The 13,976-nt window shown below is 41.8% G+C and overlaps 1 protein-coding gene across 1 annotated transcript in view; it reads right to left on the bottom strand.

Annotated features, from left to right (window-relative positions):
- Positions 1–339: 339 nt before the first annotated feature.
- PRX (periaxin) overlaps positions 340–13,976 on the bottom strand; it is a 290,364-nt gene continuing 276,727 nt past the window's right edge. The window contains exon 7 of the mRNA XM_086938249.1: positions 340–10,349. Within this exon, the coding sequence (XP_086794375.1) occupies positions 3,630–10,349 (6,720 nt within the window). The 3' untranslated portion in view covers positions 340–3,629. The remainder of the gene's footprint in view (positions 10,350–13,976) is intronic.

The raw sequence follows: 13,976 nt of genomic DNA, 5'->3' as shown, positions 1-13,976 counted from the left end.
TTATACGCTCCTCTATATGTCACAGTATACAATGAAAGCACAATGCTGCAACACGTCATATCAGACCATATGTATAGGTGTCTGCTGTGTAAGCCTGTATAGCAAATCAGTCTTTTTTTTGGGCAATTATTACTTTTGTTGACAATTATTTGTTCTTTAGGTTCTCCACAATTTTTCTGATGTTCAGTTTATTATTGATTATCTCTAAGTATATTGAAATGACATTTCTCTTTTTTCTTCTGTATGTCAGTACGTCCTTGCATTAAATATCAACAAAATTCTTAACCACAGTCGAACATTTTAAATATGTTTAGGAACCATTAACAAATTCAACATGCAAAAAATTGGAAATATTTTTTTTTATTTAATGACAAGTACATTTATACAGGAGAAAGACGGAGCCAATATATTACTGTGAAAGGCAAACTTCAAATATTTATAACAAGAAAAAAACAAAATACAAGGCAATCTTTTAGTAAAAGAAAATCTTTTCCAGTATCTTTACACAACTTCAAATTAATAAAGTAGCAAATCAAAAAGAAAATATGGAAGACAACGTTAAAGGAATGAAACTGAACTCAACACTGTTTTTAAAACATAAAAGAAACATGTGATATTTGTTTTCATCCATGATAACTGTCTCCCTATTTGTATGGCTTTGTTAATAAATTGAAATCTCTGTAAGTGTCTGCAAGATGTTTGTAATTTCAACATAGTACAGATTAGAAAGTACTATAAAGATCCATAATTTCTGCTTCTGATCCCTAATAAACCATCTTTCTAGCCATGGAAGGATAGTTTCATTGCAAATTCTGGTTTACTGTGGCAGGAATTCATATTAAGAGAGTATCCTAAATCATAATTGACACTTACTTGCATTCTTGTTGACTACATTCTGGCAAGAGATCCAGTAGCCGAACGAGTACCCTTAGTGGTTAAATCAGAAGATGTAATGATAATTTGATTCTGGGTAAAAAGTTATCCTCTTTTATTTTTGACCCTTTAATAGTATTATATTCACTCTGGAACACTGGCAATTAAGCATGAGATACCTTTTGCAATGGAACATGAATAATTCTCTAGTGGGGGGACCACAGCTAGCACACTCTCCCGTCCCAACCAATAGAAACCTCTAACTGTCTGGCAATAGACATTACAACCGCAAGTACTCCACATGTTAACAAAACAGGTCCAAATGTTTCTATTGTGGGATATTATTTTCATTTATTGCTGTGCTACCAACCTTCCATTTTCAGTATGTCTTAGGTTGTCCAACCACTAATCTCAGCTCACAGCAAGACCTGATTTCCACTTTTTTGCCTGTCTCAAGTTTAAAAAAAATGTAGGATAGTAACTGTTGGAAAATACCTGGGAATAAGACACCTTCATAGATGAATGATGTGATGAATACATTTTGTAAATTATGCAGCCATCCCTCATCTGCCTTGTTCCTGCCACAAGTAATGCGGAATGCAGGACTGTTGAACAGTGCCCATATTGTACTGGGTTGAGATACAGAAATGCAGTGTAGGATGGTACTGTCCAATGAACAGCTTTCTGTAAATACAGAGTTACGCAGTCGCACTGGGGCGAACCAGAATTAACTCAGGAAACACTAAACAGTTGAAAAGCAAATAAAACATATGGTTGCAATGCACCCTTTCGCTTCATGTTGTGAAAAAAACTGGAAAAGTGCTCACACTCCATGTAGGCATAACACAGGTTGGTTTAAGGGACCAAGCCGTGCTTTCTTTTAAAATGTCTTTGAAGTGTGATAACAGATACTGAATTTACTTCATAGGTTTCAGGGAGGTCCCTCTGGGTCTAAAAGCTCTCCAGAATGGACTGTAACACAGATCGTGACAGATGGCCGCCTCTTCTTCAGGACAAAGACGTGAGGTTACAGAATCCCTCCGTGAGACTCTACACAGTGGTCCATTCATAAAAGATTCTGAAAATTCATAGAGAAATCACAAATGATGGCAAAACATTGTTCCATGTTGACAAGGTTAAAGAGGCACATTCTGTGCCTCTATATTGCTCATGGTTATCACTCTCCCTTTAGACGTATGGATAGCATCTTGCTCAAAACATTAATACTTTATGCTTGAGGTTCTCGGTGAGAAAAAAGAGAGTAGACATTTTATTCAAGGTAGAGGGTGCATAGGACAATCAAATCCTGTAAGCTTCAGTGCAACATTCTTCACATACCTACAAAGCAGAAATAAACTCAACTCTGTATAATCGCACAGCACATTATGACCATCCTAAGTCTGGCCTCAGGGGTAGTAAAAGGAGTCACACACAATAAAAGGAATTTCATTTTAAGCAACAGTTCCACCAACAAAGCAACTTCCTGACAGGGGAATCAAACAGTTTAGAGTGACATATGAGATCAGCGATCCAAACTGCTCATCTGTTCTCCATCAGCAAATCCCAATAACAAACACTTGCAGCCAATGGCCAGCAATATGGCGCAATGACTTGAAAGCCCAGCTGTGGTCCATAGTAGTACAGACTTGAGGCTGCAGATTCCTTTCTTTGGCAATTAGAACTCTTGGTTCCAACGTCAACAACGTAACTAATGGACATCACAATTTGTCTGGATCGCTGGACTGTTCTCTGGCAAGTGATGCGTTGTGGTGACGACTGAGACGGGGCAGGCCATATTACAAGAATATAGTAAAACGTATTGCTTTTACATAATGTATTCATCACATGATACATCCTTAGCTCTCTACCAGTATTATTTTTTAAAATTATCGCCATTGAAGATGGAGAATAGATGATATCTCTGCACACAATATACCTGATTTCTTTGAGTGGCAGCCCAGTTGTAATATTATTTGCAAGCCACAAACATTTGTCACACTTACAGCCTGTGAGCGAGTGGATATACAAAGTCAACAAAAATCTTAACCAAAGGCAACCAGATACTTATTTGTAATCTGTAGAATGGTCTTAATAAAGATGTTGGTTTAGGATCTCACCAGCAGCCTGTCTTGCCCAGATTTAGTTGTTTAAATTATTCTAAGATGCCTAAAAATTAGTGCTGCTTAACTAATTGTTCATATTCTTGATTAGTGTACCAGCTCATCATAAATCGCCCACCATCAGTGAAGAGCAGGTTCCCAGATTTGTTGTATTGGTACACAGTCATTGTTGTGTTTGAGAATCACTGCACCAAGCACATTTAATTGCCTGCACTTTGAATGTTCACATAGTTTTTTAAGTCCAAAGCCTTTTCTTGATTCACTAAATTTTTTAATTTTTGTCCCTAATGCATGAGAGCAGTTCAAGATAAAACAGCAAGGCTAACAAGGATAAAGACCTGTCTTTTCTGACAACAAGCTCCCAAGCTTAAAAGGGAATGATGGGGAGGAGGACCTCCACATTCGAAACTGGCAGAACACAATGTGTATGCAACTTGGAACACCATAACAGTCGAATTGGAGATACAGTGGTGAGCGGGCAGAACAGCTATGGTTTCGAAAGTCTGTTCACTTGTCATGCTTGACTCCGGAGTGACCTATGCAAGGAGGCTCTTCAGAGGCCATGACAGTGGCAGTAATGTGGGTGCCACAAAAGGCCAGCGGTTCATTCTCAAAGTCTTTGCTGCCCTGTGAGACTCAAATAACAGTTGATGTTTCTGGTCCTGTTTCTGTCTTTATCCGCTTTGTCTGTGTCATTCGCAGAATGCTGCCTCCTTCCTCTGTATTGATGCGCTCCTCAGAGGTGTGCTCCTGGTAGGTGCTGAAGCCAACCTGTGGCAGGCTGACCGTGAAACCTGACATGCCCTCTTCTGCCCCTGTTTCTTCCATGTTGACACCCTTCTCAAGGATGGCATGTTCTGTTGCTTCCACCATTCCCTGGGACTTCTGACCTAGTGAAATCTTGGGAAACTTGAATCTAGCTGTCTTCTCTTTGCTGTCAGAATCACCCCCCTCATAACTTGCTACGTGGATGCTTTCTGACTTGGACACACCTCCACTATTATCAACAATATACTCCCCTCTTGATTTACTGGAGAAGAATCCTATGGAAATCTTGGATTTGCCTGACTTGGATTCCCCCTCACCTTCCTTTTCCATTGAAGCCATTTCAGTCCTTGCAGATGATGCCACAATGTTAGTGGACCCTTCTATATCTTCGCTTTTATCTGTTTTCTTCTTGAAGCCAGAAAAGGATATCTTACCAGGTTTGAATTTGGTTCCTTTGATGGCACCAAATGTGCTGCCTTGGACTTCGTCTTTCGATGCATGCTCTTCTGTTCTAACCAGCTTTAAGTTCATTTCAGAATCTTGTTCCTTTGCTTTGTAAGGTGAAGAAAATTCTAGTTTGGGAAATTTCAGCTTGGCAAGTTTAGCCCTATTGTCTTGTGAGCCGTTCTCCAGCGATGCTTCGTGGTCTCCATTGAGCTGAGGGGATGAACCAGATGGAGTAGATCCATTCACGTTGACATCCAGAGAATCAGTTTTAGAATTCGAAAATCCCAATTTGGGAAACTTCATCTTGGATGCCTTAGCATCACTATCATCCTTTGTAGAAGCATCAAAGTCGCCATTCACTTCTGAACCTTTCTGTTTTGAGCGAGACCTACCAAATGAAGGCTTCTTCTTTATTTTTGGCAGCTTTATCTTGAGGTCTGCGGTCGGAGGTTCAATTTCTAAAGTTCCAGTTTTAGAATCAACATCCGATTCCAAGAGCCCAGAAGTGGCTTCTGCCCCTTTTTCTTTGGATTTCATCATGACAAAAACTGCTTTCTTCACTTTGGGCATCTTTACCTTTCCCACTTGCTTTTCAGTTTCATGCTCTGCGCTACCAGGTTTCAAGCTAAGGCCTCCAATTCCTTTAAGTTCAGTATTCTCAGAATCTTCCTCCATTACAACTTTTGGAAGACTCATTCCAAACTTGGGAAGCTTTACTTGATACTTTTTACCTTCATCATCATCCTCCTCTGCAGGAAGTGTCTGGACGCCATCTTTTTTATCTGCCTTCAGCTTACCACTAATTGTAACAGGGGAAGATACTGCCTCCTTGTCTTTGGACACAGCAGGCTGCACCATAGTCTTCTCTATTTCATATTCACCATGAGATTTGATTTTTGGGCCCGAAAATTCCACATCTGGCATTTTGAAGTGAGATCTCCTTCCTTCCAGCTCCTCTGCATGGAAGTCTGCTTTGCTTCCAAGTGAGACAGTCATGTCATCATCAGGCTTACCTTTCCAACCAGAAATTCCAATGGAGGGCACTTTCACATGAGGCATTTTCATTTTTGCATCCGATAATCCCAGATCTACCTCCAGATCTCCAAAACCTGCACCTTTTGGACTCTGCACTTTGGGAGATTTCAGTTTTGCATCAGCCTTGAATTCAGCTCCAGGATAGCCACCACCTACTTGCCCTTCACTTTCTGTGAATCCAACATTAGGAATGGAGATTTTGGGCATCCTGATTTTCAATTCTTTTTCATCATCTATCGGATGCAATGGCTGCATATCAGCAGCACGTTCCTTAACCTCTCCCCCTCCCACTGAAATGTCAACTGTTGGAACCTTAAATCTAATCTTCCCACCATGTGCCTCCAAGTCATGTGACCTTATGTCTGTAGTTGTTTCCTTGGTTTTGACTTCACCTTCAGCAATTGCCTCACTGTCTTCTGCTTTCCCCTTCAGAGAACCAAGTTGAAGTTTGGGCATTTTTATTTTAACACCTCTGATCCCCCCTTCAGCACATTCACTTTCACCGCCTTTCCCTTCAGTACTTGAGCTACCAAATGTAGGCATTTTCATTTTGGGCATCTTGAACTTTAAATTGGTTCGTTCCACGTCTGGTCCACTCAGCTCAACGTCGGGAACTTTCATTTCAAAATGTGTCTTTCCAAGTCCAGGATCCACAGGTACATTATTGTCTTTATGTATGTTAACATCTAGCTCTAATTCTGGCGCTTGGATGTGTGGGGTGGGTATCTTAGGCAACTCCACAGAGGGCAATGAGAAGCTTCCTTCTACATCTCTAAATCCAGGACCCTCTATGTCAACGTTTGCATCTGCGAATGGGATATCTGCATCCAGATTCCTAACCTTGGGCATAGAAATGTCCAATGTGGGCATTTTGATCTTGGACCCCTTTAAGGTGGCTTTCTCATCTCCAGATGAACCTTCTGTGCCTTCCCAGTCCAATCTTACCTTTTGAGGCTTGAGAGTGATGGTAGAAACTTTCTCTTTTTTGCCTGTGAGCAGGTGAACCTCTGCTTCCTTTTCTTCAATGCCTGCTCCTCTGCCTCTTAGGTCAGGCAGGCCAATTGAGGGAAGTTCTACCTTGGGCATCTGTAGTTTCACTTCAGACTTTCCGAAAGCAACCTCACCCATGCCTTCCTGCTGTAACAAAGGACCTACTTTAGGTTTTGGTAAGTTGAGATCAAGTTCTAGGCTGGGCGCTGAAACATCAAGAGATGGCATTTTCAAGTCTTCTTTGTATTCTCTCAGATCCCCACCAGAAAAATCCACTGTTGTCTTGGGTATAGGTATTTCTATGTCAGGTTTAACACTGGGTGACACAATTTCCAAGGATGGCATTTTTACTATGCCTGGTTTCAAATCTATATCAGAAGTATCTTTTGGTAGGGTGGCATCAGCCCCAATATCTGCCTTCCCTTCTTTGCCTCTAAACTTAGGCAGTGAGATATGGGGCATTTTCATGTGGAGATTAAGACCCTGGAGGTCTTCTTCGGAACCTCTGCCATCAGCTTCAGCAGACACTTTTAGATCACTTCCAAGCGCTTTGCCTTTGGGAGAAGACATCTTAAACTTTGGCATTTTCATGAAAGATATTTTTCCTTTCCCTTCCGGACTTTCAATTTCCAACTCCGGTTCCGGGACTTTAGCTTTCCCTTTCTTTACCTTCACATTCATTTCTGGAGGACAGACGTCACCCTCCACTTTTCCATCAGAAACATCAACCTCTTTTTTTGACATGTTAAATGAGGGAATTCTGAATTTTGGCATCTTCATCTTACCTTCTTTGATTTTCACTTTACCATCTGCCACAGTGACCTCAGAAGCACCAGGAGAACCATCAGCACTTACTTCTATTTTAGCTTTCGCTGAGGCCTTTGAACTATCTCGTTCTACATCAAGCACCCCAACTTTAGCACTTCCCCCAACTGTCGGCAATGAGAATGCAGACATTTCCAGCTGCACGTTTGGGACATCAATATTAATTTCAGGAGCCTGAATATGTCCAGCACTTGGAAATTCTTTATCTCCTTCTATATGCCCATTACCTTTACCCTTTGGGGGACTAACGTCTATGTCTACTTTTGGTACAGCAACGCTCATCTGTGGAAGTTCAACAGTTGGTAATTTAATTTTTGCCTCCACTGAATCCAATCCTTCTTTAGACCCTGTTATAGCAGCTTGTCCTTTTGGGCCCTTTAAGTCTGTCTTAGCACTGAGTTCCTCTGCATCTGCAGAGCTCTCAATGTCAAGTTTTGCTTTTGGGAAAGATATTCCAAACTTCGGCATTTTTAACTTTGGGCCTTTCACTGTTACTTCTGGAATGTCTGTTTCTCCCTCCAACTCCGGGGCTTTCATATGTCCCTCTCCTTTTTTGGTCTTAGACCCTGACATGCCAAATTTTGGGAGGGAAAATTTGTGGGATTTCCATCTCCCCTCTGCCTCACCTGTCACCTCTACTGCTATGTCGGCCTGCCCTGATGGTCTAAGAGAGGTCTCTGGGATGGATGTCTTCATATCAACTTCTGGAAGCTCGGTCGTCAAGATTTCAACAGAAGGCAACTTTAGTTTGGCTTCTAAACTTTCCTGTGTGTTGGCATGTCCTAATTTCACTTCAGGTAGCTTTTTGTCAATTGTAGCCATCAATTCTGGGTCTCGGTGTTCCATTTCATTATCTTGTGCAAGTGTGCCTTTAGGAAATGAAATACCAATTTTGGGCATTGTGACCCCCCCAAGTTTTCCTGACAGATCTGCTTCTTTGACATCTACATCAACATGGGGAGTCTTAAAGTCAACCCCAAGCTTTGCAGAAGACACATCATGCTGTACATCCATATTCTTCTCCTGGCCATGGTATGATGGAAGAGACACCTTTGGCATTTTCCACTTGGCATCTGGTTCATCAATTTCATATTCAGTAATCTCAGTTTTTGCTTGTGTTAGCTTTATATCAAGATCTACTTTGGGCACATCAATATTAAGAGCAGGCATTTTAACTGAAGGGAAGTCAATTTTCTTTTTAGAACTTTCCATTTCTAAGTCATGACTTTTTAACTTGATGTCTATGTTTACAGGTTTTTCACTAACCTTTGGTTTCCCAACTGACAGGTCTACATCGGTTTTTGAAGAGGAAACCTCTATTTCTATTGGTTTAATCTTTGGTACAGAAATGTCCACTTTAGGAATAGAAAATTTGCCCGTGTGCATCTCCAAGTCACCATCTTTTACCCCACTTTCCCAGTTTGTGGTTTTAGCAACTGCTTCAATTTTTGGGGGAGACACTTTAAGGTCCATTTTAGGTCTTTCTGTTTCTATTGCAGTGTCAAATTTCGAAAGAGAAACAGATGGTAGTTTAAATTTAATATCAGGTCTTTCAAGACTTTCTGATTTATATGATTCCATCTCTCTTTCACCTGAAATTCCTGAAATCTCAATACTAGCCTTTGACAGTTCAATATCAGTTACTTTTGGGGCTGCGATATCAATCGAAGGCATTTTAATGTCAGAGAATTTGAATTTACCCTCAGCGGCCACTTCAGGTTCTTTTGTTTTAATATCTACTTGCCGAGCAGTAACATCATGCTTGTCTTTGGTTAGTGAGAGCCCGAAGCTTGGCATTTTTATCTTAGGTCCTATTGTTTTCATGTCTGGGCTTTCTACTTCGAGTTCACTATGTTTAGGTAATGTCACATCACCTTGAACTTTTGAAGGCACAGCGTGAGCATCTATGTGACCATCTTTACTCTTGACACCAAATTTTGGAAGAGAAATTTTTGGCATTTTTAAGGTCACATCTGGTATTTCAATGTTGAGTTCAGTAGGCTGTCCAGCACGATCTGATGAACGATCAAACTCTTGTTTTCCCTTTGGAAGAGTTATGTCAACATCCAACTTGGGAGCTGATATGTCAAGGGATGGTAGTCTAATTCCAGTATTGTATTTTCCATCTGGAATATCACTATCCACTGTTGCCTTTTGCCCTGAGATGCCAATCTCATTCTCTGCTTTACCTGTGGGAAAAGAAATTTCAATTTTTGTAGCCTTCATTTCAGGCATTTTAAATTCTGGCTTTTCCACCCCAGTATCAACCGTGCCTTGACTTAGGGACGTGTCCATGTCAACCTTAGGCACCTTAGCAGAGACTCCAAATTTGGGCATTTTTATCTGGAACCCTTCTCCCTTCTCTTTTTCATCTTTTGGTATCTTATCTCCTTCTCTTGCAGTGACAGCCCCTTCGACATTTGGTAGACTTAAGTCAATGTCTACCTCTGGTGCTGCTATTGCTACTGATGGAAGCTTTATTCCAACATTGGCTTTTTCCTCAAGGCCTTTAACGGTAGTGCCAGATCTGTTTCCTTCACTTTCTAGTCCATGGAGGGAAACTCCAAATTTTGGCATTGTAAGCATCTTTGGCTTTCCTTCTGGGCTCTCAACCTCATCCTTAGCTAGTGGTAGGGGTGGTTTAACCTCCACATCTGGCATCCTGGAAGTGGTCCCAAATGTAGGCATTTTCAAATGAAAGCTTTCTCCTTTGCCAGACATCTCTGGACCCTCAGCTACAAGATCTGCCTTGCTGGTGGGCACAGAGACATCCAATTCCACTTGGGGAGCTTTGAATTTAATGTCTTCCTTGACTTCAATATCAGCTTTTGGTAAAGCATTTTTTTTCGACTTTGAGAGACTGATCCCAAACCTGGGAGATTTTGTTTTGACTTTACCTTCCACTTCAAGTCCTTTGGCATCCGCTTTATCACGTGGTAATGTTGAGCTTTTTTTCCCGCTAGGCCCACGAACCTCCAGATCCAGCCCTTCCACAGCTGCAGCTTCCTTCACCTTCATCCTAGGAAGCTTCAGTCTCATCACCTTTGCGTCTGAGGAAGAACGCTTCACTTTGAGGTCCGGACTCGTTCCTTCACTTTCGTTTGCTGAAAGACCCTTAGCTTTTCTGAACTTTCCAAATTTTGGAAGGGAAAACTCAACATCAACAGGTGGAATGTCAATCTTCCCTGCAGATATCTCCCCGTCCACATCTTCTGCTTCTCTTAGGGTGCTTTCTTTAGGACTTCTCCCTAAGTTCTTCTCCTTCTTCACAGGCTTGAGGCTTTTCACAGTCTGTAGAGAGAAGCAAACCAAAAAGACCTTAGTTGGTTCTTATTCATAGGCAAGATATACTTTATATTAGGTGTGGTTTGGAGGCCTGGATTCAATCCAGATTTTCATTAAGATCATTGACTATATACATTATTTCAGTTTTATTTTCTTTTTGCATGTAAAAGTATCTTTTGTTAATATCCTAAAAATCTGGCATGTATCTAACACTCCTGGACCAAGGTTAGCTATCCTCTCTCAACATAGACATTGCTGTGTGACCACCCAATGCGTTTTAACTTAAACATATCCTTGGTGAATGGAGAAGGAATGGGGTATTTGTAACCCTGGGTTTTAACAGCACAGTTAATGAACGGATCTACTGCTAACAGTTTCGACAGAGTGAAGTTTGGGTCCACCTCTGTCCACATTTGCTTTCTTTGACCATCTTCTTTATGCCATTGGCTTGAAACTTTGTCAATCCCATTTTGACTCAGCCCAGTGGAGATTTAATTTCTCACCAAATGCTATTGGCTGTTCAGGAGTTACTTCTGCCTCCAGTAATTTGCTTGTACTGAACTACATGAGGAACCCCTTTACAACAATAACTACTGCTAGGTCACTCCGGAGGGTCTTGCTCTAAATTACTAACGCTGGATGTGTTGGCACATTAAACTTAGATCAGTTAGCTTTGCCAGTGCTTTAAAAAAAACTTTAGATCCACTTTCTCACACTTTCATTCTCAACCTATTTTAACTGCATTCAATAAGCAAGTAGTTGAATTTTTTTAACTGGGAACATAGTTATTTTATCACCAGCTACTATTCACTGGACTTTTCATTAAAATAACGACATTCCCCACTCAGGTCAGTGACATTTGTAAAAGATTACCAATAACTAATAACTGATTTTTATACATCTCTGTACATGGCAGGTGTTAGTACTACCCAGCACTATGGTAATAGTTTTTATCAAGTCCCACAGACTGGAAAGCTGTGGAGGGAATATCAATATTCAAATCTGTGATTGTTATTTTGCTGTACAGCATTTAGCTTTCTTGACTAGCCGAGAGACAAGCGACGCACTGTAATACAAATCTGATATTTGCATGACGATGCATCACCAAACAATGTCATTTTTTCCCCTATTTAGGACAAGGATGAGAGACCACATTATGTATGATCGCTCCATTAAATCTCTGTCATCTCATAGGAGTTAAAATAAAGGGGAGCTGATTTTAGGGTCCATACAAAATATAAAATGATGCACGGGTAAAAAGTAAATAATGGGAATGCTTTTCTCAGGGAGGTTCTGAGTGTCATCACAGACTATTCAACCTTCCGTCTTTTTGTCTAAGTGATGTCACTCAGAACCCCTTTGTGAAAAGCATCCCAATTATTGACTGCCACTTAGATGCTTGGGACTTATAGTTAAGACAACATTTCCATAGGAAAAGCACCTTTTGGATTGCTTAATATTCATGAAACTTTACCCAAGAAAAGTCTCATGCACCTCAGCTCCTTCCTGGAAAGTTCAGGGTGATCCGTCAAGTGGGGGCAGAGGAATTAATTTTTCCATATGCCAATTAGACACAACCGCTGAACGTAATTACACCAAATTTGGCAGAAAGCTATATCTTGGTCCATAAGGTGTACATTTTTGTGATTTTGTGTAAATCCGTTCAGTAATTTTGGAGAAATTAAGAAATATCACACTGCGGAGGATCCGCAGAGCTGACAGATCCCAAGATGAGATCTAACTGGCTGACACCACATCAAGAATGCTGTGGCAGCAGCCATCTTGGGACTCGAAGTCTCAGTCCCCTGTCCTAGATTACATTTTTAAAAGATATAGGGGGTAAGGTTGAGATACCCTATCCTCCTAGGCCTGGTCCCAGAGGGCCCCCCTCTGAACCACTCTAGAGCCCTGAGGACCCCATTCCCCAGGACTGATTCTCAAATAAGAGAGATGGGGGCATATAGCCACCCTCCCAGAACCACTGTTGGTCCCAGGAGACCCCATTACTGCAGCTACTTAAAAAATAAAGAGGAGAGGGCATTCGGGCCCCTTCTGCAAGCCACTGTTGGGCCCTGGAGACTCCATCCCCCGGGGCCATTTGATTGTTGGGGAGGAGGGCGTTGGGACCCCAGCCATATGCCAGCTCTTGGGATCCCATCCCCTGGAGCCAGGTCCAGAAGTGTTCAGAGGACCCCATCCCGCACTACACTGCATTTCTCTGCTAGGAGACTGCAGGAAAACCTTGCCTACACTCTGCCGGGCAGGGAACACATCTTCCTGTTGGATCTGGCTGTCAAGGCACTAGTACTTCATGAACTTATGCACTGGCTCTCATGTTACAGCCGAAAAGATTTCACGTACACAGAGGTAGCACCCTTGGCACTGGTGGCAGGAGCCCTCATTTCTCATGGAGAAAGCTTCTTCACCAATGAGGAGTGCATCTTAATGCAGAGGTCTATCCACTTTGACTAAGACCTTTCTACACCGCCATACCTTTCTTTGCTCTTGAAGAACCCCACAAAAAGATGATCCTCCACCCGATGATCGATGAAAAAGTATACAACTCTTTTGGGATCCAACTGATGGGAGTCTTTCCTCCTCTTTCGAGGGGTGAGGTGGAGCAAAGAATATTGGGAACGTGAAGGATTGCGACATGACAAAGGACAACGTGAAAAGGAGTCATGACTTTTGTCAAAAAGCCTGCCTTGGTCCTCAACACCAGTTTGTCTGGGAAAAAGGTGGGGTGTCTGCACCAAGAAAGACTGGAACCCACTGATGCGGCAAGCTTAGATGATCACAAAGAGTCAGAAGATGTGCATATGAGAAATGCAAGGACTAAATTAAGATTCCACTGTGGCCTCACAGAGGGAACATGTGTGTTAAACATTTAATAAACTGCATCCCACCTGTGACTTAAACAAGGATGGTTGGTCCAACAAGCACAGAGAGGCCCAAAGGTATCATAAATAACCTTTAATAATGCCCACTTCAAGGCCTTGCTGGGTCAAAGATAAAAACAAACAATAAAACATCCAAAAGTTTGATTTGTAAGGGGTTTGTGCTGCAGACTCATCAACAGGCCACAAAATTGTCCAGAATCAAGCGTAAATGGACATTGTAGAAAAGATACTAGGCTGTGAGGATGACATCCACAAATTCAGGTTGTAGGTCAAAAGCAGTGAATTTCTGCCGTTCAATCTCTTTGAACGAAGGTATATATTAAACCCGCCCTGTTACTTCAACAGAAGATCATCCTGAAGCAGTAACCTGATTGGTGGACAAATGCTCATGCCTAAGTGTTCCAGGTACCATACTCTCCTGGTCCAATCAGGAGCCACTAGGATTTCTTAAGCCTGATCATTTCTGAACTTTATTAATAATCGGGCAAGAAAGTCAGGGTTGATAAGGTATGTGCGTGTCTCTAGCCTGAATGCATCTTATAGAGCATCGTTTGGGAAATACAATATGCAGGAACTTTGACACTGCGTGTTCTCGACGGTGGTGAATGGATCCAACGTGGGATCTCTCCACTGTCAGAAGATGCCGTGCACCACCTCGGGATGCAACCATGATTTGTCAGCCGCCAGGCACCTCCGGCTGAGCTCTTCCACCCTGACATTGTTCACGATCAGG

The sequence above is a fragment of the Lissotriton vulgaris genome, chromosome 9, assembly GCF_964263255.1.
Source record: "Lissotriton vulgaris chromosome 9, aLisVul1.2, whole genome shotgun sequence".
In the NCBI taxonomy this organism is placed as follows: domain Eukaryota; kingdom Metazoa; phylum Chordata; class Amphibia; order Caudata; family Salamandridae; genus Lissotriton; species Lissotriton vulgaris.
This window is presented reverse-complemented; position numbering and strand designations above follow the sequence as displayed.